The following is a 24,616-nucleotide window of genomic DNA, read 5'->3' on the forward strand; positions in this document are numbered from 1 at the left end:
CTGGGTAAAAGCCTCCTCGGGCTTCTGCATTTTGTCCTCTGCTTGTTCCTAGGAGGGGAAAAAAAAGAAACTTTGCTTTTTCATGTCCTTTTAGTCCAAATGATTTATTTGTCATTTTGCCCTGAGAGGAGCTGGAAGGATGTCAGTTTCAGGGCGGGGGGGGGGGGGGGGGGGGGGGGGGGGGGGGACGGCTCTGGGATTGGGGTAAGCAATCCAAGTTGCAGGTGTTCTTCTGGGAGGCAGGTTTCTATCATCCTTTTTTTTTAATTATTTTTTTAAATGTTTTTATCGTTATGTTAATCCCCATACATTACATCATTAGTTTTAGATGTAGTGTTCCATGATTCATTGTTTGTGCATAACACCCAGTGCTCCATGCAGAACGTGCCTTCCTCAATACCCATCACCAGGCTAACCCATCCTCCCATCCCCCTCCCCTCTAGAACCCTCAGTTTGTTTTTCTGGGAGGCAGGTTTCTAATCTCTAAACATCAGTGCCTGACCTGAGTGGTCCTTTCTCTCAGATGTGAATGTGGACCAACCAGACGAGAAATCAATCATCACTTACGTGGCTACTTACTATCACTACTTCTCCAAGATGAAGGCCCTGGCTGTGGAAGGCAAAAGGATTGGCAAGGTACCCCCCCCACCCCGCACAAGGTGGTCGGAACAGAGGTCCTGCCTAGGAGTCTTCCTCCCCGAAAGCAGAGACGGGGGGAGCTGCAGGGCTGGGCCAGGGACCCCGTAGGCAGGACCCCCTTGTCGCTGTCTCACAGGTATTGGACCATGCCATGGAGGCCGAGCGCCTGGTGGAGAAGTATGAGTCCCTGGCCTCAGAGCTGCTGCAGTGGATTGAGCAAACAATTGTCACCCTCAATGACCGGCAGCTGGCCAACTCCCTGAGTGGGGTCCAGAACCAGCTGCAGTCCTTCAATTCCTACCGCACCGTGGAGAAGCCACCGAAGTAGGTGCTCCTGGGCCGCCCCCTGCTGCAGCATGCCGGCCCTGAGCCGTGCTCATGGGAGAAGAAGCCTAAATCAGGGTGGCCTTTTGGGAGGGAAATTTGGCAGAACATAAATGCAGTGAAGGCTCATTTCCCCCAGCTCGAAGTGCCAGAAGCAATTCCAAGATAAATTTTTTAAATGATGATCCATTTAAAAAAAAAAAAAAAGTCATGCTCGGGAGAGGCTTACTGCGGCAGGTAGAATCAGTGTGATCCGCTCAGATAAGATTACTGGCCGGGTGTTTTGGAACCCACTCCCAGCTTGGGGACAGGGGGATTGGATCTGACGGGCAGGTCATCACCAGGAACACGGGAGTGTGGCTGGTGCCGTGCACATTGCAAAGGTTCTGACTGTTACCTGTTTTAGAAATGGACTTTTTTTCAAGTGTGGGATCGCCAGGACGCAGCTCTGTACAGTACATGCTACAGCTTCAGTTTGTCTATTATTGAGCTCTTTCGGAGTTAGTATGTTTCAGCTCCAAAACTAATACTAATCCAGAAAACATCTGCTCCTACACATCCCAAGAATGATTTGAGGTGCATGCCAAAGTGTAACTGGTCACTTCTCTCTGGTTTTCATTTGTTTTAAAATTATGTTCTTTTTGCTTGTCCATATTTTCTGGCTTTTGCACTGAGATCATGAGAAGAAAAGCACCACAGGACACTTCGTTTTGAAATGTAGAGTCCCTGTGCCTGGGTGGCCTTTGACTCTGACCCCAACCCGGCCTCCTGCCTCAGGTTCACTGAGAAGGGGAACTTGGAAGTTCTGCTCTTCACCATCCAGAGCAAGCTGCGGGCCAACAATCAGAAGGTCTACACGCCCCGCGAGGGCCGGCTCATCTCTGACATCAACAAGGTGCACAGCCTCCCTCCCCGCCCCACAGACGTCCCATCCTTGACACCAGCCCCCACTGCCCTGACCGGAACGCTTGTCCCGGCTGCCCGCGGCCCTCCGTGGTCCCAACGACGTGACTCACACATGCTGTCGTGCGCCCCGAACATCCCCCTTCCTCCTCCCTCCGTCTCTCCTTGCAAGCGCGCATCATAAACTCAGACCCCAGTCGCTTATCTTGTTCGGCATGCCCCCGATTTACTCTCTCTGCTTTTATTTTATCTTTTTCACAGATGACATTGTAAGATTAATATCAGTAATAGGGTTCACCCACGGTCCCACCACCACAGACAAATCCAGTGGTTTTCATTGTACCCTGTCCCCCTCCAGTCCTCGTCCGTAAGCAGACGTGCTTTCGTGTGGCCCCGTGGCACTCCCGCTGTCCGTTTCTCATGCTTCCGTGCACAGGTGTCTGACTGACCACATGCCGCAGACCCACTAGACCAAGCTTCCCTGGGACTCATCGTGTGCCCCCCAGTCGCAATGACCCCTCCCCACCCTCACTTCCTGAGCCCTAGTCCTTTGGCACCAATCCTGTCCCCCCACCTCGCAGGCTTGGGAGCGGCTGGAGAAAGCGGAGCACGAGCGCGAGCTGGCCCTGCGCACCGAGCTCATCCGCCAGGAGAAGCTGGAGCAGTTGGCCGCCCGCTTCGACCGCAAAGCCGCCATGCGGGAGACCTGGCTTGGCGAGAACCAGCGCCTCGTGTCCCAGGTAGGGCGGGGGGGGCTCTTGGCCTGCGCGGGTGGGCAGGAGAAATGGGAGAGAGAGCGGTGGGTTACGAGCCCTGTAACATGGGGGAATCCATCGCACAGAGAAGACGACCAAGAGTCCCCCCCCGAATCAGGGCCAGAGGCTTGAACAGGAGAAAGGGGACAGGATGGGACAGGATAGAGAGGAAACAGAGCCACCGTGTGGAGTTGGCATCTTGCGGCGCAAGTGCCCCCGAGAGCAGAAGGGGCGAGTGGGCGGAGCTGGGGTGCCTGAGCTCCCCCACCTCCCCCACCTCCCCCGCCTGCCCTCCGCCGCAGGACAACTTCGGGCTGGAGCTGGCGGCCGTCGAGGCGGCCGTGCGGAAGCACGAGGCCATCGAGACGGACATCGTGGCCTACAGCGGCCGGGTGCAGGCCGTGGATGCCGTGGCCGCCGAGCTGGCGGCTGAGCGCTACCATGACATCAAGCGCATCGCGGCGCGGCAGCACAACGTGGCGCGCCTCTGGGACTTCCTGCGGCAGATGGTGGCCGCCCGGCGGGAGCGGCTCCTCCTCAACCTGGAGCTGCAGAAGGTGTTTCAGGACCTGCTCTACCTCATGGACTGGATGGAAGAGATGAAGGTAACAGCGGGACGAGGGGGCGGGGAGGGGGGAGCAGGACCGTGGGAGTGCGACGGGGGGTCCATTCCCGTGGCGCATCTTGGTGGAGTAAGTCTCGGTGCCGGGCCCTGACCCCGATGTGGGCACACGGAGCAAACAGGGCCCTGCCCTCGCAGGTCTCGCGTTCTAGTGGGAGGAGGCTGAGGAGGAAACCCCTGGGCCCACATGAAACAAAATAGCAGGCAGACATAGAACCTACAAGGAAACTGAACAGGGCCACGGGGTGACGGGGTCCTGGCAGGCCTCTGAGGAAACACAGACTAACACAAGGAGCCGGCGCGGGGGCTGTGAGCAGGGAATGTTGCAGGCAGAAGGAACAGCCCTGGGCCTGCACAGGCGTGCTATGTTCAGCATAGGAAGGAGGGCCAGGGGCACTGCAAGAACAGGAGGGGCCGCGGATGAGGCAAGGTGGAGCAGCCTGCTCCCACAGGGCCTGCCCGGCCTGCTCAGGGGTATGGGTCTTGTTCAGAGTAACATGGAGCACTGAGCGCCATCAGAAGGTTTTGGAAAGGAGAGACGTGGTTCTGCCTTCATGTTTTCAAAGGTCACTCTGACCACAATGTGAAGGAGGGGACAGCCCAAGGGGGGCCGAGGGGCCAGTTAGAGGCTGTGCAGCGATCTAGGCAAAGGATGGGGATGAGGGTGGGTCTGGAGAGACCCTGGAATTGCTGGGGTGCTGGGGGCTGAGCCGTGACCGCAGGAGGGTGGCGATAATTCTGGGGCTGAGAAGATGAGTCAGAACGGAGATTTCGGGAGCAAGATTTAGTAAGAAAGTCAGTCGTTCCACAGGAGGGGAGTTGAGTACAAGATGGCCAGGGTGCCGGGACAGAACTGGGGCGTCACTGCGTGTGTGAGTGGGGGCCGACAGACAGGAGCGGCTGTGCTCATCTGCGTGTGACCCCTGCAGCCACCCAAGGAGGCTGGGAGGTGCAGTGGATCCAGGAAAAGGGAGCGAGGTTGGCCCGCGCGTGCGGTGGGCTTGAAAGAGGCCTGGCGGGGAGGGACCTGGGGAGCCCTCGGATGGGCACGGGCACGCCGCCTGTCCCGGCAGGGCCGGCTGCAGTCTCACGACCTGGGCAAGCATCTGGCCGGAGTGGAGGACCTGCTGCAGCTGCACGAGCTGGTGGAAGCGGACATCGCCGTGCAGGCTGAGAGGGTGCGGGCCGTCAGCGCCTCTGCACTGCGCTTCTGTGACCCAGGCAAAGGTGAACCCTGGGGGAAGGAGCCGAGCAGGGAGCGGCTCAGGAAGGAGAACAGCCAGACTGGGAAAACTGGGGACAGGAAGGATGAGGGGTGGGTGGGAGGTGACGGAGCTAGGGAGGGAGGCCTAAGGGGCGGTGTGTGTAGAGATTCATAACCAGGGACGGGTAGGGGGCAGCGGGATGGCTGGGCGACAGCTCTCAACCCTCCGCCCCGACCTTTTCAGAGTACAAACCATGCGACCCCCAGCTGGTGTCAGAGCGGGTGGCCTCCCTGGAGCAGAGCTACGAGGCGCTGTGCGAGTTAGCAGCGGCCCGGCGGGCCCGGCTGGAGGAGTCCCGGCGCCTGTGGCGTTTCCTCTGGGAGGTGGGTGAGGCCGAGGCCTGGGTTCGGGAGCAGCAACACCTACTGGCCTCCGCAGAAACTGGCCGGGACCTGACTGGCGTCCTCCGCCTGCTCAACAAACACACGGCCCTGCGGGGCGAGATGAGTGGCCGGCGGGGGCCCTTGAAGCTGACGCTGGAACAGGGCCAGCAGTTAGTCGCGGAGGGCCATCCCGGGGCCAGCCAGGCCGCCGCCCGCATGGCCGAGCTGCAGGCCCAGTGGGAGCGGCTGGAGGCCCTGGCAGAGGAGCGTGCCCAGCGGCTTGCCCAGGCCGCCAGCCTCTATCAGTTCCAGGCCGACGCAAACGACATGGAGGCCTGGCTGGTGGACGCGCTGCGCCTGGTGTCCAGCCCCGAACTGGGGCACGACGAGTTCTCCACGCAGGCCCTGGCCCGGCAGCATCGGGCCCTGGAGGAGGAGATCCGGAGCCACCGGCCAGCCCTGGATGCCCTGAGGGAACAGGCCGCCGCCCTGCCCCCTGCGCTGAGCTGCACACCAGACGTGCAGGGCCGGGTGCCGAGCCTGGAACGGCACTACGAGGAGCTGCAGGCCCGGGCAGGCGAGCGCGCGCGGGCCCTGGAAGCAGCCCTGGCGCTCTACACCATGCTCAGCGAGGCCGGGGCCTGCGGCCTGTGGGTGGAGGAGAAGGAGCAGTGGCTCAACGGGCTGGCCCTGCCTGAGCGCCTGGAGGACCTGGAGGTGGTGCAGCAGAGGTAGGCCCCCTGCGGACGTCCTCCAGGAGGGCCTGGCGAGTGGGACAGCCCACGTGTGGGCCGTGGGCCCTGCTGTAAACCGCCTGCCCTGGCTACGACCCTTTGAGTCTTTTTTTTTTTTTTAAGATCTTATTTATTTGTTTGAGAGAGAGAGAGAGAGAGAGCACAAGCAGGGAGACCAGCAGAGGCAGAGGGAGAAGCAGGCTCCCTACTGAGCAGGGAGCCCGATGCGGGGCCCGATCCCAGGACCCCGGGATCATGACCTGAGCCGAAGGCAGAGGCTCAACCAACTGAGCCACCCAGGCGCCCCCGACCCTTTGAGTCTTTTAACAGTTGTCTGGGTTTTGCTTTTCATGAAAAATGTCAAACATACTCAAAAGGAGAAAACATACCACAAACTCCTATTTTCCCATCACCCGGATTCAGTAATTGTCAGTATCTTGCTATATTTGATTATTTTTCATTTTAAAAATTAGCAAATCCCCAGATTATCATTTCACTTCTGGGCTCCCCACGATATGTCCTCTAAGAAAAAGGAAGAAGTATTCTCAAATATAGTAAATTATGTGTGTGGACTTAAAATAGCTAGGGCTTTGATGTTATAGACCTTTAGACAGATACACTGATTAACCTTATCAAGTAGCTTTATTTACAGAATAATACATCTTAAAATGATTTAGAAAGGACGTTTTTCATGTAGAACCATTATACCATTAATTATCGTATAGAATAAAATTAGCAATTCCTTGATATCATCGATTACTCATTCTATAGTCAAATTTCCTGGTGGTTTTAAAAATGTATTTAAAGATTTCTTTTTTTAAGCTTTCAAGATATCCTATGACAGGGATCAGCATACTATAATTCTGGGGCCAACTCCAGCTTGCTGCCTTTTTTTTTTTTTTTTTTTTTAAATAAAGCTTTATTGGAACAGAGCCAGGCTCATTCATTTGCATATCATCCCTGGCTGCTTTTGCACTACAACAGCAGATGACAGGGACCTTATGGCCCACATAGCCTGAAATATTTGCCCTTTACAGAAACCATTTGCAGACCGTGAGAATATCACAGAAGTTATGCTTCACATCTTTATCACTCAAACAAATATTTTTGGTTGTCAGTTCGTTTTTTAACCCCTGGTATTAGGATGGGACCCAGGTAGGTGCCTAAAGGATCAGTCCCAGGAGGAATAGGGAGGTTCTGATAAAGAATGAGGTGTTGTTGGGCGCCTGGGTGGCTCAGTTGGTTAAGCGACTGCCTTCGGCTCAGGTCATGATCCTGGAGTCCCGGGATCGAGTCCCGCATCGGGCTCCCTGCTCGGTGGGGAGTCTGCTTCTCCCTCTGATCCTCCCCCTTCTCGTGCTCTCTCTCTCAAATAAATAAACAAAATCTTTAAAAAAAAAAAAAAAGAATGAGGTATTGGGCCAGGTGTTACTTTGGCTTCTGCAACTGTTCCTGATATTTAACTTCCACCATCTTCTTGAGCACTCTAGAGATTATTGTTTTTCTACTTGTCTGGGGGGACTTGGGGTTCCCCACTTGACCCACAGATACTGCAGACCGCGTAGGTTAAGATGTGCAGAGACTCCTATAAATCAGCCGCACGTTGACAGAGAGGCATTTTCCTGGGCATTTAGGGGAGGTGGGCTGGTACATCACCACTTCCACGACCCATGGCCACCTCTTGCACCCTCCTCCACCCGCTCAGGTTCGAGACCTTGGAGCCCGAGATGAACGCCCTCGCAGCCCGGATCACTGCCGTGAACGACATTGCGGAACAGTTGCTGAAGGCCAACCCCCCGGGCAAGGACAGCATTGTCAATACCCAGAAGCAGCTCAACCACAGGTGGGCCTGGGGAGGGGAACCAAGAAAGGTTGCAGCAGACAGGGATGGCAGCCAGAAGGGAGAGTCCTAGAGGGCATGGTACGGAGGCTAAAAATGAGGAAGGAAGGCCATCTGGAGTATGTTGTGGGGCAGAGGTGGGAAATGAGGAAGGGAATGAAAGGGGGTGAAGGTAGTCCAAAAAGGCTTGTGCCTGGACGGGGAGTAATCAAGGAGTCAAGGGAGGATGAGCCGGGAGCAGCCTCTTTAATGCAGCACAAGCAGGTGGTAGAATATCCCAAAGGAGAGGCAAGGAAGAAGCTTCCAGATATACCTGGACAGCGCAGGGAAGCTGAGCAGCTCCAGACACCAGACCCCCCCACCCCCACCCTCAGGTGGCAGCAGTTTCGGACCCTGGCCGATGGCAAGAAGGCAGCTCTGACGTCAGCCCTGAGCATCCAGAACTACCACTTAGAATGCACAGAGACCCAGGCCTGGATGAGAGAGAAGACCAAGGTCATCGAGTCCACCCAGGGCCTGGGCAATGACCTGGCCGGGGTGCTGGCACTGCAGCGGAAGCTGGCCGGCACCGAGCGGGACCTGGAGGCCATTGCCGCCCGGGTGGGCGAACTGACTCGAGAGGCCAATGCCCTGGCCGCTGGCCACCCCGCCCAAGCCCCTGCCATCCATGCCCGGCTTGGAGAGGTCCAAGCTGGCTGGGAAGACCTGCGGGCCACCATGCGACGCCGGGAGGAGTCACTGGGTGAGGCGCGGAGGCTGCAGGACTTCCTGCGCAGCTTAGATGACTTCCAGGCATGGCTCGGTCGCACGCAGACCTCTGTGGCCTCTGAAGAAGGGCCAGCCACCCTGCCCGAGGCGGAGGCCCTCCTGGCCCAACACGCAGCCCTGCGGGGAGAGGTGGAGCGGGCCCGCGGGGAGTACAGCCGGCTCCGGGCCCTGGGTGAGGAGGTGACCCGTGACCAGGCTGATCCTCAGTGCCTCTTCCTGCGGCAGCGACTGGAAGCCCTGGGCACCGGCTGGGAGGAGCTGGGCCGCATGTGGGAGAGCCGGCAAGGCCGCCTGGCCCAGGCCCATGGCTTCCAAGGCTTCCTGCGGGATGCGCGCCAGGCCGAGGGCGTGCTCAGCAGCCAGGTGAGAGCAGGGACACAGAGTCCCACCCAGGAAGAAGAGGGGACTAGGGACAGGGAAGTGTGGATGAGAGAGAGGTGGGTGAGGAGGAAATGGCAGCGGGTGGAGTAATTGAGGAACCAGGATGGACAGGGAGAACGTGCAAGAAAAATATAGGAGTTAAAAAAAACAAAAAAAAAACAAGATGTAGGTGCTTGGCTGGCTTAGTCAGTAGAGCATGTGACTCTTGATCTCAGAGTTGTGAGTTCAAGGCCCATGTTGGGCTTAGCACTTACTTAAAAAAAAAAATATGTAAATATAACCTGCCGAAACTGACTTGAGGAGAAATAAAAAACCTGACTTGTCATGTAACTGTTAAATCAAATCACTGGCCAGAAATAATTTGGAACAGGATTTGGGCTGTTCAGGTCCTCCTGCCCAGCTCCCTTGATACTTTGCGAGCCTGTGGCATTAATCAGGAACCCCCCCCCAACTGTCTTCAGAACCAGACCGTCCACCCTCCCCTCCCCAGCTGGGCTCCGCGTCTGATGCATCCTTCAGTAGGTCCCTTCTGAAAAGTCGACAAGTACTTTTGAGAAGTGAGCTGCGTACCTCCCCTCCCACACAGGAATACGTTTTGTCCCACACGGAGATGCCGGGGACTCTCCAAGCTGCGGATGCCGCCATAAAAAAACTGGAAGATTTCATGAGCACCATGGATGCCAACGGAGAGCGGATCCGCGGGCTGCTGGAGGCTGGGCGCCAGCTGGTGTCTGGGGGCAACATCCACGCCGAGAAGATCCAGGAGAAGGCCGACTCCATCGAGAGGAGGTATGATGAAGACAGTGGGTACATGGGAGCCCTGGTGGGGAAGTGAGCGAGAACAGCCTGGCCGGTTCCACTGATGAAGAAGTTGGAGAACGCAGCACAGACAGATGGTGGTGGGGGCTGACGAAAAGTAGAGGAGGAAGAACTTAGTGGTCAGAGAGGGACTAAGCCATGAGCTGGGAAGCTCTGCTTCCCCCACACCAGGGGAGATGAAGTCCACTGGCCTAGCTGGATGGCAGACATCCGTAATCCCGGGTTGTCTTGCAGAGCTCCCAGAAGGCATTGTCCCCGTAGCAAGAGGACTGAAGGCTTCTAGGTTAGTTACAGGGTCATAGCCCTTTGACAGTGAGTTCGAGGGCCTCACAAGGGACTGTCATTACAGACACAAGAAGAATCAAGAAGCGGTGCAGCAGCTTTTGGGCCGTCTTCGGGACAACCGAGGGCAGCAGCATTTCCTACAGGACTGTCACGAGGTGAGGCTCTGTTCCCCCATGTCCCCTCCCACATTCCCCAGCCATCCCTTTGCTAATGTTCCCCAGCTTTCTGAGCCTAGAATAAGACCGTTGCAGTATCACCTGAGTAAGTGGACCCCTGCCTGGCTTCCCCCCACATCCACCACTTCTCCCAGCTCACCTCACCCCCTTATGCCTCACCGCATCTGAAATGTCCTCTGCCCTTCTCCACCCCTGCTCTGTGCTTGGTCCAGCTGAAGCTCTGGATTGACGAGAAGATGCTGACAGCCCAGGACGTGTCCTATGATGAGGCCCGCAACCTGCACACCAAGTGGCAGAAGCACCAGGCGTTCATGGCCGAGCTGGCCGCCAACAAAGACTGGTTGGACAAAGTGGATAAGGTGAGTGGTGTGACAGCAGCAGCAAGGAGAGAGCCCTGGGTCCTCCTCCGGACACGGTCCTGGCCACAGTGCAGGGGAGGATCCTGGCTTCAGGCTATGGTTCTTCCAGGGATAGAGGTCATGGGGTTTCTGGTGCCAAACCTCCAAGATGGAAACTTACGGTCTGGGGAACAAAAGTCTTAGGTCTCTGAGGCAGTGACTCCAGAACTTTGGGAAAGCACAAATGAGTAGGGAGCCAAACTGCAGCTCTGAGTCAGCACGGTAACTATGCCTGGGTCCAGAGCAGGATGCCACTCTTCAGCAGGGGTCAGCAAACTTCTGCCATGGGCCAGATGGTAAATATTTTCGCTTTGCGGGCCACACAGTTTCTGCTGTGACTACTCAACTCTCCGCAAAAGCAGTCATAGAGAATATATAATGATTGAGTATAGCTGTGTTCCAGTAAAACTTTATCTATAAAAACAGGTGGGGGCCGCATTTGGCCCACAGAGCACAATTTGCCAACCCTTGCTTTTGAGCTTTACTGTTCCTGGTACTTGGTGTCTAAACCCACCACTTCTTCTAGAGCTGAGCATAGGTAAAACTTTATTTCAACTCAGCAAGTGTTCCCGGGCGACATTATGTGTGCTCAGCACCCTGCAAGATACGTAAAAAGACACTTCCCTTCCCTCAAGGTCATGATGGTTGGGGAGAGGAGGAGACCAGTATATGTCTAGTGTTTCCATTTGTTCAGCAAATATTTCCTGGGTGCTACTATACGCAAAGCATTGTGTTGGGCACCAAGAGGGGGAATGAAGGCAATTCTACTGTGGGCTCCACCCTTGAGGAATGACAGTACAGCCAGGATATGAGACAGATCCACAAACACCTAAGTTAAATCCAAAGCATAATATGACAACTGCAGTAAGAGGGCCTGATAAAGCCTGGGCCCTCTGGGTGTGCCCGTAAAGCTCTGTGCCAATAAAACTTTGTTTACAAGGAGAGAGGAGGTAGAGGAATCCTAGAGGCAGGAGCCTCCAGGGCAGTCCCTAAAGGATGAGTAAAATTTGGACAAGCAGAGATATTGGAGGAAAGATGTTTCTAGGTAGAGAAAACAGTGCAAACAGGAAACCTGAGGTGTGGAAGTGGGGTGCCAGTATGGGAACAAGGGGGTAAGTCAGTCTGGCAGGAACACAGAATGTGGAAAGGGGCCCCATGGAAAAAAAGGTGGGAAAAGCCTGGTCGGCCAGGTCATGAAAAGCCTTGATCACACGTCAGGACTGTGCGTCAACGTGTGGATCGTGCAGAAGGTTCATGAAGTTACCCAGGCAGTGCTAGACTCTAACTGTTCATCCTGACAGCCATGCATAAAGTGGCCTCAAGGCAGTGCCTTGGTTTGTGTTCTAGAAGCAGACCCTGAAACAAGGCTTCCAGTACAGGCCACGTATGTGGGAGATGAGCACAGAAAACACTAGTAGGGGAGTGGGAAGCTGCGATGGAAAAGGCAAGGCGTTCGATAATGGGTCCAAGGACATACCAGTCACCCCAGGAGGCAACTGGCACTCAGTCCGAATGAGGCACCTTGGGAGACTGTAGAACACGCAGCCACTTTCTCCCAACCAACGCACAAGAACGCCGACTACTTGCCCACCAGCTCCCCGTCTGTCACTGGCTGAGGGCTGCTTCCTAGGGCACTAACTCTCGGGCACTTCCCGTCTGCCTTGCATACAGATCAAGAGACCATGCTTCCCTCACCTCCCCAGCAACCAAAGTCCTCAAGCAGAAAAGCTGGGAGGGGGGAGAGCGGTGGGACTCACGTGTACATAACCCAGGTGAGGGGTGACTCACTGAGAAACAGGAGGGGATGGCAAATACACAAGACCATGTGTGCCTAACCCCAGAAGCCATAAGCACAAGGGAGCCCGACACAGTGAAGGTCTCTGTGGCTTCTTCATTGAGATGAGGTTTTGAGCTGGGCCTTGAACAAGTAGGGTGTAATCAGCCGGCGGGGGGGTTGGAGGCGAAGCAGTTTAGAAGGGGTTTGAAACCTTTGAGATGAGTGTGTTGTGGAGAATACCCAAGAACTTGGAATTATTGCCTACACCTCAGGTTCCTACTGCCCTTTAGCTCCCTGGTCTGCTACTGACCCGTAAAGTTCAGTGATATCTAATTCTGACGCTGACCCCTTCTGTGTCCCATCCCCCAGGAAGGGCGGGAACTGACCCTCGAGAAGCCAGAGCTGAAAGCTTTGGTGTCCGAGAAGCTGGAGGACCTGCACAGGCGCTGGGACAGGCTGGAGAGCACCACCCAGGCCAAGGCCCGCAGCCTCTTCGATGCCAACCGAGCCGAGCTGTTTGCCCAGAGCTGCTCTGCCCTGGAGAGCTGGCTGGAGAGCCTGCAGGCCCAGCTGCACTCGGACGACTACGGCAAGGACCTCACCAGCGTCAACATTCTGCTCAAGAAGCAGCAGGTGCTCTGCAGGCCTGTGAGGGGGATGGGGAACGGCAGCAGAAAGGAGGAGGGAGTCTGTAGCTCTTGAGATCTGGGAGGTCATTCTAAGGCCTCACAGACAACATCTTTCCCGGCAGTTCTCAAAGCGAGGTCCGTGGATCACCGTATCAGAATCTCTAGGAGTGTGTATCAGTCAGAGTAAAAGTCGGGAGACAGAACCCACGTTCCAACTTAAACAAGGAAACTTTAATAAAAAGAAGTATCAATTAGTAAAAGATGTTCACCAAAAAGGGTAAAGAGAAATCAAAAGCAGGGATCAGAAAACATTTTTCTATAAAGGGCCAGACAGTAACAGTTTGGCCTCTGTAGGTCATACAATCTCTGTCACAAGAACTCTGTTCTTGTAGGGCAAAAGCCGCCATAGGCAATACGTAAAATTGTATGTGTAATGGATGTGGCTATGTGCCAATAAAACTTTATTTACAAAAACAGGTAGGGGGCTGGGTTTGCTGGTCCCTGCTGTAAAGAGTACGGGAATAGCAGATGTAGGGAGCAGCTACTCTCTCCGGGGCTGAGGAGGGGTACCCAAGGAGGAACAAGATGCTCTCCCCCCACCCCCACCCCACCCCCCGAGGCTGAGTTTCAGACCTCCGTGGAGAGGGCCGAGGCCCGCTGGATGTTGTAGAACTTTGCTGGGGTTATCATGGGACCAAGCCGGTCTAGAGCTGGCAGGCCAAGACTGACCAGTAGGAAGTTGCCACTGGGATGCCAGCAAAACTTGCTGGAGGGCGAGAACCACTGGATTCCCTGCACGCCATGGGCAGTTTTGCCTCAGGAGCAAGAAGAAAGGCACACTGGAACCAGAAATAGCACCTTCCCTTCCTGTGCCTTGGGGTGACCCTCTAGCGCCCCCTACTCACAAGGCCTAGCGTTGCACCAGCTGGCAATGAGAAATGTGGCCCCGGGTCAGCGGCCCAAACAGGGTAAGATGTACCTGGAACCGAGGAGAATTTGGGCCTGAGAGGCAGTAAACTGATAACTGGCCCAGTTATCACACAGCCTCGGACTCTTAGGGATATTAAAGTTTGAGATCCACCGAGCTAGGCCACGAGGAGATGCTCTCCGTAGGGTGAGCTCCGGGGATCAGAAATCTCCATTGGCTACACCAGCGTTACGTGCGCTGATCCCCCCGCCCGGGTTGCAGATGCTGGAACGGGAGATGGCTGTGCGAGAGAAGGAGGTGGAGGCCATCCAGGCCCAGGCGACAGCGCTGGCCCAGGAGGACCAGGGTGCGGGGGAGGTGGAGCGGACCTCGAGGGCCGTGGAGGAGAAGTTCCGGGCCCTGTCCCGGCCCATGGCAGAGCGCTGCCGGCGCCTGCAGGCCTCTCGAGAGCAGCACCAGTTCCACCGGGACGTGGAGGACGAGATCGTGAGTCCCTGGGGTCTGCGATGGGGTGGTGTCACCAGGGCAAGTTGCTCCCTGCCATTCGCTTTCTAGTCTCCTTCCTGGATGCTGGGGAGATGCCAGCGGTGCTGTTTTCTCTTCCCTCTGGCACTGAACACGGGATGCCTTGGGGATGCCCTCGAGGTCCCTTTACTTCAGACTCGGAGATGACTGTTCCCAGCACACACACACCAGGAGCCCTAGAAAACCTCCCCCCAGGCCTCCCCACCGTCCAACTCCTACTCCTGCTTTGCCCCCTGGACCTCCACGGACGCCCTCTTTCTCATGCAGTTGTGGGTGACAGAGCGGCTGCCCATGGCTAGCTCCATGGAGCACGGCAAGGACCTGCCCAGTGTCCAGCTTCTCATGAAGAAAAACCAGGTGAGGCCGAGGCTAAAGGCAAAAGAAAAGGTCCCAAGAGCCTCCCAGACTCGGAAGTTTGTCTTTTCTTAAAAACCCTTGGGGTTTCTCTGGCTCCGCTCGAGGCTGCGTGCAATCCTACACTTCAGTGGTGGGCCGTCCCTCACCGCAGGAGGGTGGGCTCCCTCCGTGGCAGATCAGGCAGATTGAAGGGGTGCTACCATCCCAACCTTAGGCCAGAGAAGGGGGCAAGTGAGGAGGACACAGGGAGAGAGAGGACTGGGAGTGAGGGGCCGGATGGATGTGGAGCAGGTGTAGGGGACGGGAGGCTGAGGCGGTCCCCTGTCAGAGTGTCCTCTTCCGCCGCTGTGGCCAGACCCTGCAGAAGGAGATCCAGGGCCACGAGCCGCGGATCGCGGACCTCACGGAGCGGCAGCGTGCTCTGGGCGCGGCGGCGGCAGGCCCCGAGCTGGCTGAGCTGCAGGAAATGTGGAAACGCCTGAGCTGCGAGCTGGAGCTTCGAGGAAAGCGACTGGAGGAGGCCCTGCGGGCCCAGCAGTTCTACCGCGATGCCGCCGAGGCGGAGGCCTGGATGGGTGAGCAGGAGCTACACATGATGGGCCAAGAGAAAGCCAAGGTGAGAGGCAGGGCAGAGCGCAGGCTGCGGGAGCTGCCGCTCTCTCCCCGCAGACCCTCCTCCCTGATGCCCACCGTCGTCCCCAGGACGAGCTCAGCGCCCAGGCGGAGGTGAAGAAGCATCAGGGGCTGGAGCAGGCCCTGGCCGGCTACGCTCAGACCATCCACCAGCTGGCAGCCAGCAGCCAAGACATGATTGACCACAACCACCCAGAGAGGTGAGCACAGCGGCCAACAGAGGGGAGAACAGCCCCTGGGGGGACGGGAGCTGGTTCCGGGGTGGTGCGGGGATTGCGGAGCCCTCGGTACTGCGTGTGTACAGACCTGTCTAGAGAGCTGGACAGGCAGGGACCCGGCAGGAAGTTGGGGGGCCAGAGCGGACAGGACTCTATGGAACAGGCTACGGACCAGAGCCCGGCATCCTGAGTCCCGCGGTGCCTGCTCCGCCCCCGCAGCACGCGGCTCTCGATCCGCCAAGCCCAGGTGGACAAGCTGTATGCCGGCCTCAAGGAGCTGGCCGGAGAGCGGCGGGAGCGCCTGCAGGAGCATCTGCGCCTTTGCCAGCTCCGCCGCGAGCTGGACGACCTGGAGCAGTGGATCCAGGAGCGCGAGGTGGTGGCAGCCTCCCACGAGCTGGGCCAGGACTACGAGCACGTGACTGTGAGTGCGGGCTGGACACCAGCCGCAGGGCAGCCTGGGCGGAGTAGAGGACCCACCGGGGAGGGCCCAGGGGCAGGGGCACGAGAGCAGGCTGAGCAGGAGCCGTCCTTGGGTATTTGAAGAACTGTGCAGAACGGAGGTCCTGGGGCCTGTACGTAGATGTGGGCAAAAAGGAAATTTCCAATCATTCTCAACAGCACGGGGGACTTGAGGTTCCTCTGCACAGTTTGGGGGCTTGGACCCTCATGAGTGCAGATATATGGACCATAGTTAGGGTATCCTCGTCTGAAGGCCAAAGGTTCCAAGCGCCCCCAGGGCTTTTGCTGGGGGCTGGGGGCATCAGTCACATCCGGGGTAAATGGAAACCAGCCGCCCTGCGGAAGAAACCTGTTTTGGCCTGTGTGGCCCAGGGAGAGGAGTGGGTTCTCGGTTTGGGGCGAGAAGACTCACGCGTTCGGCGGGGACCGCGTCCACCGGCGTCACGGCACTGTCCGTGTCTCCTCCAGATGCTCCGGGACAAATTCCGAGAATTTTCCCGGGACACGAGTACCATCGGTCAGGAGCGCGTGGACGGCGCCAACGCACTGGCCAACGGGCTCATCGCCGGGGGCCACGCCGCCCGGGCCACCGTGGCCGAGTGGAAAGACAGTCTCAACGAGGCCTGGGCTGACCTGCTCGAGCTGCTGGACACGCGGGGTCAGGTGCTGGCCGCGGCCCACGAGCTGCAGCGCTTCCTGCACGGGGCCCGCCAGGCCCTGGCGCGGGCGCAGCACAAGCAGCAGCAGCTTCCCGACGGGACCGGCCGCGACCTCAACGCGGCCGAGGCCCTGCAGCGCCGGCACTGCGCCTTCGAGCACGACATCCAGGCCCTCAGCGCCCAGGTCCGCCCCCCCGACCCCTGGTGCGGCGAGGTGGGGGCTGGCTCCAGGGAGACTTGGTGGGGAACGGTGGGGCGGTGGCGCAGAAAGGCAGGGAGGATGGCATCCTCTGGAGGGACACTTAGGGACGAGGTTAGAAGGATTCCAGGAAAACCTCTCTGGCCAGGGGGTGTCTAGCCACGGCGTCCACAAGCCTTCTGGAGGGCCCGTGACATTTTCAGATGGTCCCAAAGGCTAGATCCTTCATATTGTACTAAAATCCGCCTGTTGGTCCCACCCAGCTTGGAGCTCCAGGCCTCCACCAAATAAGCATAGGTTCTTCCTCCAACTGTTTAAACCCAGTCAGCCATTACCCACGTCCCTTCTAGCTGAACCCAGTCTAGCGATCTCTGAGGTCCCATGTGTCCCGGACAGGCCTCTAAAACCTCGACTGGCCAGGGGTCCCGTTAAAGGCTTGCTCCCCCACACTCCCCAGGCCCCCTGTTGAGAGCCAGCAGGGCAGGGTGTGACAAGGGTTATGCTGGGCACCAGCCTTCATTTGTCCCAGCCCCCCACCCTCTGCTCTGCCTTCTGCCTCTCTGGCTGGTAAAATGGACAGGAGGTGGAGAACAGAGACCGGGCCTGGGGACACCCCAGCTCCTGAGTCCACCCAGCACTACCTCACTCCGAGCCGGGGTCCCGCAGGTCCAGCAGGTGCAGGATGATGGCCACCGGCTCCAGAAGGCCTATGCCGGAGACAAGGCTGAGGAGATCGGCCGTCACATGCAGGCTGTGGCCGAGGCCTGGACCCAGCTTCAGGGAAGCTCTGCTGCCCGCCGTCAGCTGCTGCTGGACACCACGGATAAGTTCCGCTTCTTCAAGGCTGTCCGGGAGCTGATGCTGTGGATGGATGGGGTGAACCTGCAGATGGACGCCCAGGAACGGCCCCGGTGAGGGCCCCGGTGCTCCGCGGCCTCCGGGGGATTGGTGGCCAGGAGAGGGTTATGGACACAGCAGTAACATGGTCTCTGTGCCCCCAGGGACGTGTCCTCTGCAGACCTGGTCATCAAGAACCATCAGGGCATCAAGGCAGAGATAGACGCCAGGGCCGACCGCTTCTCCTCGTGCATCGACATGGGCCAGGGCCTGCTTGCCAGGAGCCACTATGCAGCTGAGGAGGTGGGGGGGGTGTGGGCGCCACCAGGCCATCCTCACGGTGGGGAGGCCTGAATGCTGACTGCTCCTCTGGGTCTCCTTCCTTCCTCTCAGTCTTCCTTCGTAGAAATCCCTCTCTCCCCTCAGTGCTGTTCAGGGATTTCCCCAGTCCAACTTTCCCCCAGAACCGTCTGCCTCCTGACATCAGAAGTCACCAGTTCCCTGTGTGAGTCCTCCAGGGACCCTGGAAAGGTCCCACTGGGTGCTAACTCACGTCTCTGCGCGCCCCCCCCCCCCCCCGCCCAGATCTCGGAGAAGCTGTCTCAGCTGCAGGCACGGCGCCAGGAGACAGCGGACAAGTGGCAGGAGAAGATGGACTGGCTCCAGCTTGGTGAGCTGCGGCGGGGGCCAGGCCTCGGGAGAAGGGGCTGGGGGTCCCGTAACCTGTCGTTTCCAGAGTAGGTAAGACCAAGAGGCCTGGGCATGGAACTCAAGGTGCCCGCCCTCAGCACTGCCTGGCTCTGCTCGGTGCCCCTGCTCTGGGGCACTAGCTTCCTCCGTGTCCCTGTTCTCCGAGGGCTGTGGCTACAGGGCTCTGCTGGTGCTCTGACCTGCCGTCTCCCTGTGGCCCCCCCAACCCCTGCAGTGTTGGAAGTGCTCGTATTTGGGCGAGACGCGGGTATGGCGGAGGCCTGGCTGTGCAGCCAGGAGCCGTTGGTGCGAAGCGCTGAGCTGGGTCGCACAGTCGACGAAGTTGAGAGCCTCATCAAGCGGCACGAGGCCTTCCAGAAGTCCGCGGTGGCCTGGGAGGAGCGTTTCAGCGCGCTGGAGAAGCTCACCGCGGTGAGGGCTGCGGGACCCCAGGAACGCCCGCCCCCTCCCACTGCCCCAGGCCTGTGATCTCTCCCGCTTGAAGGACACGCATCTTCTCTTCCTGCTGCACCAGCCTCTCCCCGATGTGAGCCAAGAGTGCCGCTTGTCACCACAGCTTTAGGAGCCATCCGTCCTCCCCCCCCCCCTCCACCGGGTGACGCTAACAGACACCATCTGCCCCGTTGCTTTTAATCCCCACCTTCTTTTGGAATTCTATTTTCTATCCTTTCTATTTCATCAGGCTGGAGCAGAGGCCTTTCAGCTTTCCCCAGTGCCCTGGTCCTCTTAAGTGAGACCTTCTGTGCTCTGATCCCAGACTGTTTTGACAGCTGGAGGAGCAGGAGAAGGAGAGGAAAAGGAAGAGGGAGGAGGAGGAACGGAGGAGACAGCCCCCTGCTCCGGAGCCCACAGCCAGTCAGCCTGAAGGGGACCTGGTGGACGGCCAGACGGCTCCTGATGCTGCCTGGGACAGGTGAGAGCTGGGACACCTGGGGAAGGAGGAGGAGGAGGCTGAGTCTCGGCAACGCAAGGGCTTAACGCTCTGTGTCACCTCCTGCTGTTCTAGAACCCACCCCCGGCTACCGGCGTCCACACAGCAGGCCAGCGTTAACGGAGTCTGCGCAGATGCAGAGTCCCCACAGGTGACCCCCGCTGCCCTGTGCACCCCCATCAGGATCTTAGTCCCCCCACGTCTTGCACGTCCTCTTACAGCTTCTTGTCCTTGTAGCCCCTGTTGGAACAACAGAGACTTGAGCACGGCAGCTTTGCAGAAGGACCTGTGAGTTTCTCCCAGAAGTGTGGGTGTTAGTAACCGGGAGATGAAGGCGTGCAGACGGGCGTGAGCCAGGTGGTGGTGGTGGTGCTGGGCACAGGAGAGGGTGGGGGCCCAAAGGACACGCGGCGGCCAGGAAGACCAGCTCTTGGACTTCAAGCGTCATGACATTCAGGCGAGGTATTTCCCATCTGCTCCTTTGACGCCGACACTGTTTTCCATTTTCCCCACAGGGGTCCGGCACCGGGGATGAGGCCAATGGGCCCCGGGGAGAGAAGCAGGCCCGGACGCGGGGCCCAGCCCCTCCTATGATGCCCCAGAGCAGGTCATCCGAGTCAGCCCGGGTTGCCACTCTGCCCCCTCGAGGCCCCGAGCTCTGTGCCCAGGAACAGATGGAGGGGATGCTGTGTCGCAAACAGGAGATGGAAGCCTTCGGCAAGAAGGCTGCCAACAGGTACTGGGCCTGGCCTTCCCTGCAGCCTCCTCCTCCGTAGACAGCGGGGAGGTGCCCTGTAGGAGGAGGCTCCTCTGGGACGGGGGAGGACCCAGGAGAAGAGTGGGGCCTCAGGTGAGGGTCGGGGGAGGGGGGAAAGACGAGGAGCTCAAAGATAGGAGTGGTACTGGCAGTCCTCAGACATCCGAGCTAGTCCCAGGGTTCTAGGCCCCCGCAGAGACTGGTCACCCGTGTCACCTGCACCACGGTCCCGCCCAGGTCGTGGCAAAACGTGTACTGCGTCCTGCGGCGTGGGAGTCTCGGCTTTTATAAGGACGCCAAGGCAGCCAGCACGGGAGTGCCATACCACGGAGAAGTGCCTGTCAGCCTGGCCAGGGCCCAGGGCAGCGTCGCCTTTGATTATCGAAAACGCAAACACGTCTTCAAGCTGGGGTAGGAGTGGGAGGTGCCCTGGGGAAGGCGGGGCGGGGGGGGGGCTGCGGGCGGGGAGCTGGGGGCGATACAAAGGAAAGGGGAGCCACAGGCTAGAAGCAGAGGGAATAGAGTTATAGGGCTGGGCGTTTGGGGCCAGCCATGTACATGAGGGAAAGGTGGGGGACTCTGGTCGTATTCCACACTAAGGGGAGCAGGGGCCCCAAGATGCAGGCCTGACTGCTGACGATGGCAAGCAAGATAACGATCCCGGATGGGAAATCTGAAGGGAGGGTGCGGGCGCTTCCCGGCCGCTGCGGCCTCCCAGGGCTTGCCCCCGCCTGCCAGCGAGCAGCCAGAGCAGGAGGCATGGCCTGGGGTGCAGATGAGCTCACCGTGATCCTCGGCAGCTGAACGGCAAGGGTTTGCTTCTGCACAGTCCTGGGAATCTGAAGAATGTGCAGGACGTGTCTGGTCTGGCGCCCGGGGCTGTAGCCGCGTGTTCCCCGGCCTGGCCTCGGCCTGTAACCGAGCTCTTCCCCAGCTCTCGTGCAGCCATCCCACGTTCTCAGCTCTGCCCTGACGTTTCTCTTTTCTCCCAACAGCTTACAGGATGGGAAGGAGTATTTATTCCAGGCCAAGGATGAGGTGAGCTGGCCCCTTCTCCTCCCACGCCCCCGTCTCTCCGCGCCACTCTCAGAACGGTCCAGTTGCAGCTTCCCCTTTCTTCCCTCTCCTCCCTCTTTCCTCGAGTAAGGGTCTCCTCCGCGATCAGGCCACCTGGATGTCGGTGAAAGCCGCACACAAACCTCTTCCCCGTCTTGATCGCCCCGTCGCTTCTCTGCCAGCTCTCGGAGGCAGCTTCCGGCTGCCCTGCGGCTGAGCACCCACCCCTCTGCGCCCTGTGCAGGCGGAGATGAGCTCCTGGCTGCGGGTGGTGAGCGCCGCCATTGCCACGGCGTCCTCCGCCTCCGGAGAGCCCGAGGAGCCGGCGGTGCCCAGTGCTGCCCGCGGCATGACCCGGGCCATGACCATGCCCCCAGTGTCACCGGCTGGGGCCGAGGGGCCTGTCGTACTTCGCAGCAAGGATGGCCGAGAACGAGAGAGAGAAAAACGCTTCAGCTTCTTCAAGAAGAGCAAGTAGTGGGGGGGGAGGGGGGCCCAAGGCTCCCGGGCCAGCTTCTTCCCTCAATTCAGGAAACTGCCAGGGACCGTCAACAGGGACCACCCTCTTGTCAGGACAACTGCCTGCTGCTAGGGTCTGTTGCCAAGGTCAGCCCATCACCAGGAACTGTCTCGGAGGACAAGTCAGTGTTCCCAAGGGCAACGCTCCTCTTCTGCTATTTAATTCCAGACTGGTGGTGGGACCCAGGCGACCCCCAATTCCACTCCCACCTCCTGACGTCCTCCATCTCCCCCCGGTCCTACACCCCAACCCCGACCCGGGTGCGGGCAGCGCTGCACCCTCCACAGAGGCCATGTGGGCACGGCTGCCCCTGCCTCAGGTCATTCTCCCACCGCAGCAAGGGCATGCCCCTCAGTTCCTTGCCCCTGGGGACCAGCCAGGAACCTCTCAGAGCTGAAGCGGGACCTGGGGGCAAGATTGCCAGATGACCGAGTCAGAGACGCCGAAGCTCCCCCTTCCCATCCTAAGTTACCCTCTGATTCAAGCGGCCACTCCATCTCCAGCGACACTCAGTGGCTTCCAGGTGTGAGTGGTTCGGGGGCAGCCACAGCCTTGAGTCTGGCCAAGGAGGTGATTAAACAGCTCAGCTTCTCTTTCTGCTTCCGGGTGTCTTTGCTTTCCTGACCACAAGCCTCCCTGCCTCTGGCTCTGGTCTCCTGTATGTCAGGTTTCCTCTCTGCCCCCAGCCTCCCAGCCCTCAAAGAACCACATTATTTTGAGAGCCTCCCTAGCCCGGTCTCATTTCCCCATGATCATGACCTCCAGTTTGCTGGGCTGACCAATGACAAGCCTCTTTTTAGACCCAAGAAGTTCGCCATGGGTCAGGGTGATGGTAACAAGCACTACTAATGTTAAAAGGCAGTGATCAACTCCTTCCCTGGTACACAACTTTCTTTACTCATGACTCTCTCGACTGTTTTCCAAAAATGAAAGACTGAATTGCCCAAGCAAGTCTCAGCCACTGCTCAGCCCGACAGTGGAGAATGGAGCGCGTGGGGGTGATTACTGACCCCATCTTCTGTCTCCTCCCCAGTAGAGAGGATCAAGGGAGTTCAGACAGGGGTCAGATAAGTGGCAAGTTTCCAATCCACTGACCAATAGGATGACATCACTCTGGGAAGCCACAAGTGTGTAAACACACACAAACACAGAATATATTCTAGATCTGGTGAAGTATAAAAAAAAGAGTAGGTAGCTTTCTCCCTTGTCTCTGGCTTGGCAATTGAAGTTTCAGGGCAACAGTATTGCCTTGGTGGTCTCCTACAGGAAAAGCTTTGTTCTTTCGCTGTTTCCCATAAACAAACAACCATTTCTTTTGGGAGCTCAGAGAAGATCTTTCCAGAGAAGCAGCCCTATCTGTAATTTTTTTTTTAATTTTAAATTCCAGTATAGTTAGCATACAGTGCTTTGTTAGTTTTGGGCATACAATACAGTGATTCAACACTTCTATGCATCACCCAGTGCTCCTCACGACAGATACACACCTTAATCCCAATTACCTATTTCACCCATCCCCCCACCCCCTCCCCTAAGCAGCCGTGTCTTTAGCATAATTGGCCAAGGGCCCTGGCTGAGTAGACCCCTGACCATCATCAGCCATGACTAAGACAGGGTCAGGTGTGTGCAGGCCCGGGACTCGCACAACACAGCCCCAGAATGGTCTCCAAACATGACATCTGGTAGACCAGACAGCCCACAAAATAATTCTCCCTTTCTCTTAAGAAAAGCAGATTCAGAAGTATTCCACAGTCAACATGTTGGATAAATGTGACTGGAACAATCTGTTGGGGGACTAAATGGAATAATACATCAGCACTACAACCTTCTCTTGTTCTTCAGGTACAACTGTGCAAAGGAAGAAAAAGTCATACATTGTAGAGCGCTCAGGGAAACAGGGTTTTTCCACTGCAACGTGGCAAGCCTGGGAGCTAGGAGGGGAAGCAATAATGGGAAATTTTAGAAGGAAATGTACATGGGAGTGAGACATTAATGAAGAAATGCTCATTTTAGCATGTAAAATGTGAGTGGAAATTGGGCAGCCAAGTACAGCAGTCTTATAGTACACAGTCAGTCACTGTGAATGGAGAAGTCATGAAGATGTGCTTTGAGCATCATCTAGGTGGCAGGACATAGAAGAGGATAAACATAAGGTCAGGAAGTAAGTCTCGAGAGACACCATCAGACATGAGTGGAAGACAAGGAAAGTTCCAGAAAGATACCAAATGAAATGGAGCAGTGAGGGCTATGAGAAAGATTAGAGCACAAAAATACAGTACGTGCAGGTCTGAGAAATATGGACAGCTAAACGTGGATTATTTGGAGAAAAATGGATTTGCCTTCTCACCAAACACGGCCTCCGAGGGTGAACTCTAGATCTGCACTGTCCAAGACGGTAGCCATGAGCCACATGTGGCTACTGAGCACCTGAAATGTGGCTAATCCAAAGTGAAATGTGCTTTAAGTGTAAAATGCTCACCAACTTCAAAAACTGAAGAGGAAAAGAAGAATTTAAAATATTTCATTAAATACTTTTTATACTGATTATATGTTGAAATATTTTAGCTTTATTGGGTTTCAAAAGTATTTAAATGAACTTCAGCTGTTTCATTTTACTTTTTAAATGTCTTTACTGGAAAATTTTAAATTACATAGATGGCTGACCATATATTTCTGTTTGGACAGCCCTGCTTTTGTTTTTCGTTTTAACATTTTATTTTTAAGTCAACTCTACACCCAACGTGGGGCTCGAACTCATGACCCTGAGATCAAGAGTCACACATTCCACCTACTGAGCCAGCCAGGCGCCCCAGGATGGTACCGCTTTAAATTGACTACAGACCTAAACGTAAATAGTAAAAAACATTACTGTTAATAGAGGAAAATGTAGGAGAATACATTTGTGACTCAGGGGGGTAGAAAAGGACAGCTTATACAAAACTGCAAAAGCACAAACTTTAAGACAAAAATTAATTAGATTCCATAAAAAATTAAGAATTTCTGTTCAATGAAGGGCACCATGGACAAAGTTAATAATTAGTGGAATGACGGAAAATATTTAGAGATCAATGTCTAGAATAAACAAGAAAATCCTGCAAATCAACAACAAAGAGGAGATTGCAACCACTAAGAAAGTTGGGCAAGACATATGAACAGGAAATTTACAGAAGAGCAAACTCAAAAAAACT

The 24,616-nt window shown here is 56.9% G+C and overlaps 1 protein-coding gene across 4 annotated transcripts in view; it reads left to right on the top strand.

Moving 5' to 3' along the window:
* Window positions 1-21,404, top strand: part of SPTBN2 (spectrin beta, non-erythrocytic 2) — a 37,011-nt gene extending 15,607 nt beyond the window's left edge. For all 4 annotated transcript variants that reach the window (XM_036121484.2, XM_036121485.2, XM_036121482.2 and 1 more), the window contains 30 exons: window positions 524-636; window positions 776-963; window positions 1,741-1,858; window positions 2,448-2,606; window positions 2,924-3,226; window positions 4,317-4,470; window positions 4,692-5,562; window positions 7,271-7,408; window positions 7,780-8,536; window positions 9,141-9,343; window positions 9,723-9,813; window positions 10,047-10,193; window positions 12,379-12,642; window positions 13,828-14,052; window positions 14,359-14,448; window positions 14,804-15,064; window positions 15,151-15,281; window positions 15,519-15,723; window positions 16,230-16,604; window positions 17,286-17,530; window positions 17,621-17,759; window positions 18,042-18,126; window positions 18,382-18,578; window positions 18,938-19,080; window positions 19,174-19,249; window positions 19,336-19,386; window positions 19,614-19,834; window positions 20,093-20,266; window positions 20,851-20,893; window positions 21,156-21,404. In XM_036121484.2, the coding sequence (XP_035977377.1) occupies window positions 524-636; window positions 776-963; window positions 1,741-1,858; window positions 2,448-2,606; window positions 2,924-3,226; window positions 4,317-4,470; window positions 4,692-5,562; window positions 7,271-7,408; window positions 7,780-8,536; window positions 9,141-9,343; window positions 9,723-9,813; window positions 10,047-10,193; window positions 12,379-12,642; window positions 13,828-14,052; window positions 14,359-14,448; window positions 14,804-15,064; window positions 15,151-15,281; window positions 15,519-15,723; window positions 16,230-16,604; window positions 17,286-17,530; window positions 17,621-17,759; window positions 18,042-18,126; window positions 18,382-18,578; window positions 18,938-19,080; window positions 19,174-19,249; window positions 19,336-19,386; window positions 19,614-19,834; window positions 20,093-20,266; window positions 20,851-20,893; window positions 21,156-21,389 (6,401 nt within the window). In that variant the 3' untranslated portion in view covers window positions 21,390-21,404. The remainder of the gene's footprint in view (window positions 1-523; window positions 637-775; window positions 964-1,740; window positions 1,859-2,447; window positions 2,607-2,923; window positions 3,227-4,316; window positions 4,471-4,691; window positions 5,563-7,270; window positions 7,409-7,779; window positions 8,537-9,140; window positions 9,344-9,722; window positions 9,814-10,046; window positions 10,194-12,378; window positions 12,643-13,827; window positions 14,053-14,358; window positions 14,449-14,803; window positions 15,065-15,150; window positions 15,282-15,518; window positions 15,724-16,229; window positions 16,605-17,285; window positions 17,531-17,620; window positions 17,760-18,041; window positions 18,127-18,381; window positions 18,579-18,937; window positions 19,081-19,173; window positions 19,250-19,335; window positions 19,387-19,613; window positions 19,835-20,092; window positions 20,267-20,850; window positions 20,894-21,155) is intronic.
* The last annotated feature ends 3,212 nt before the right edge of the window (window positions 21,405-24,616 follow it).

The sequence above is a fragment of the Halichoerus grypus genome, chromosome 11, assembly GCF_964656455.1.
Source record: "Halichoerus grypus chromosome 11, mHalGry1.hap1.1, whole genome shotgun sequence".
Classification (NCBI taxonomy): Eukaryota; Metazoa; Chordata; class Mammalia; order Carnivora; family Phocidae; genus Halichoerus; species Halichoerus grypus.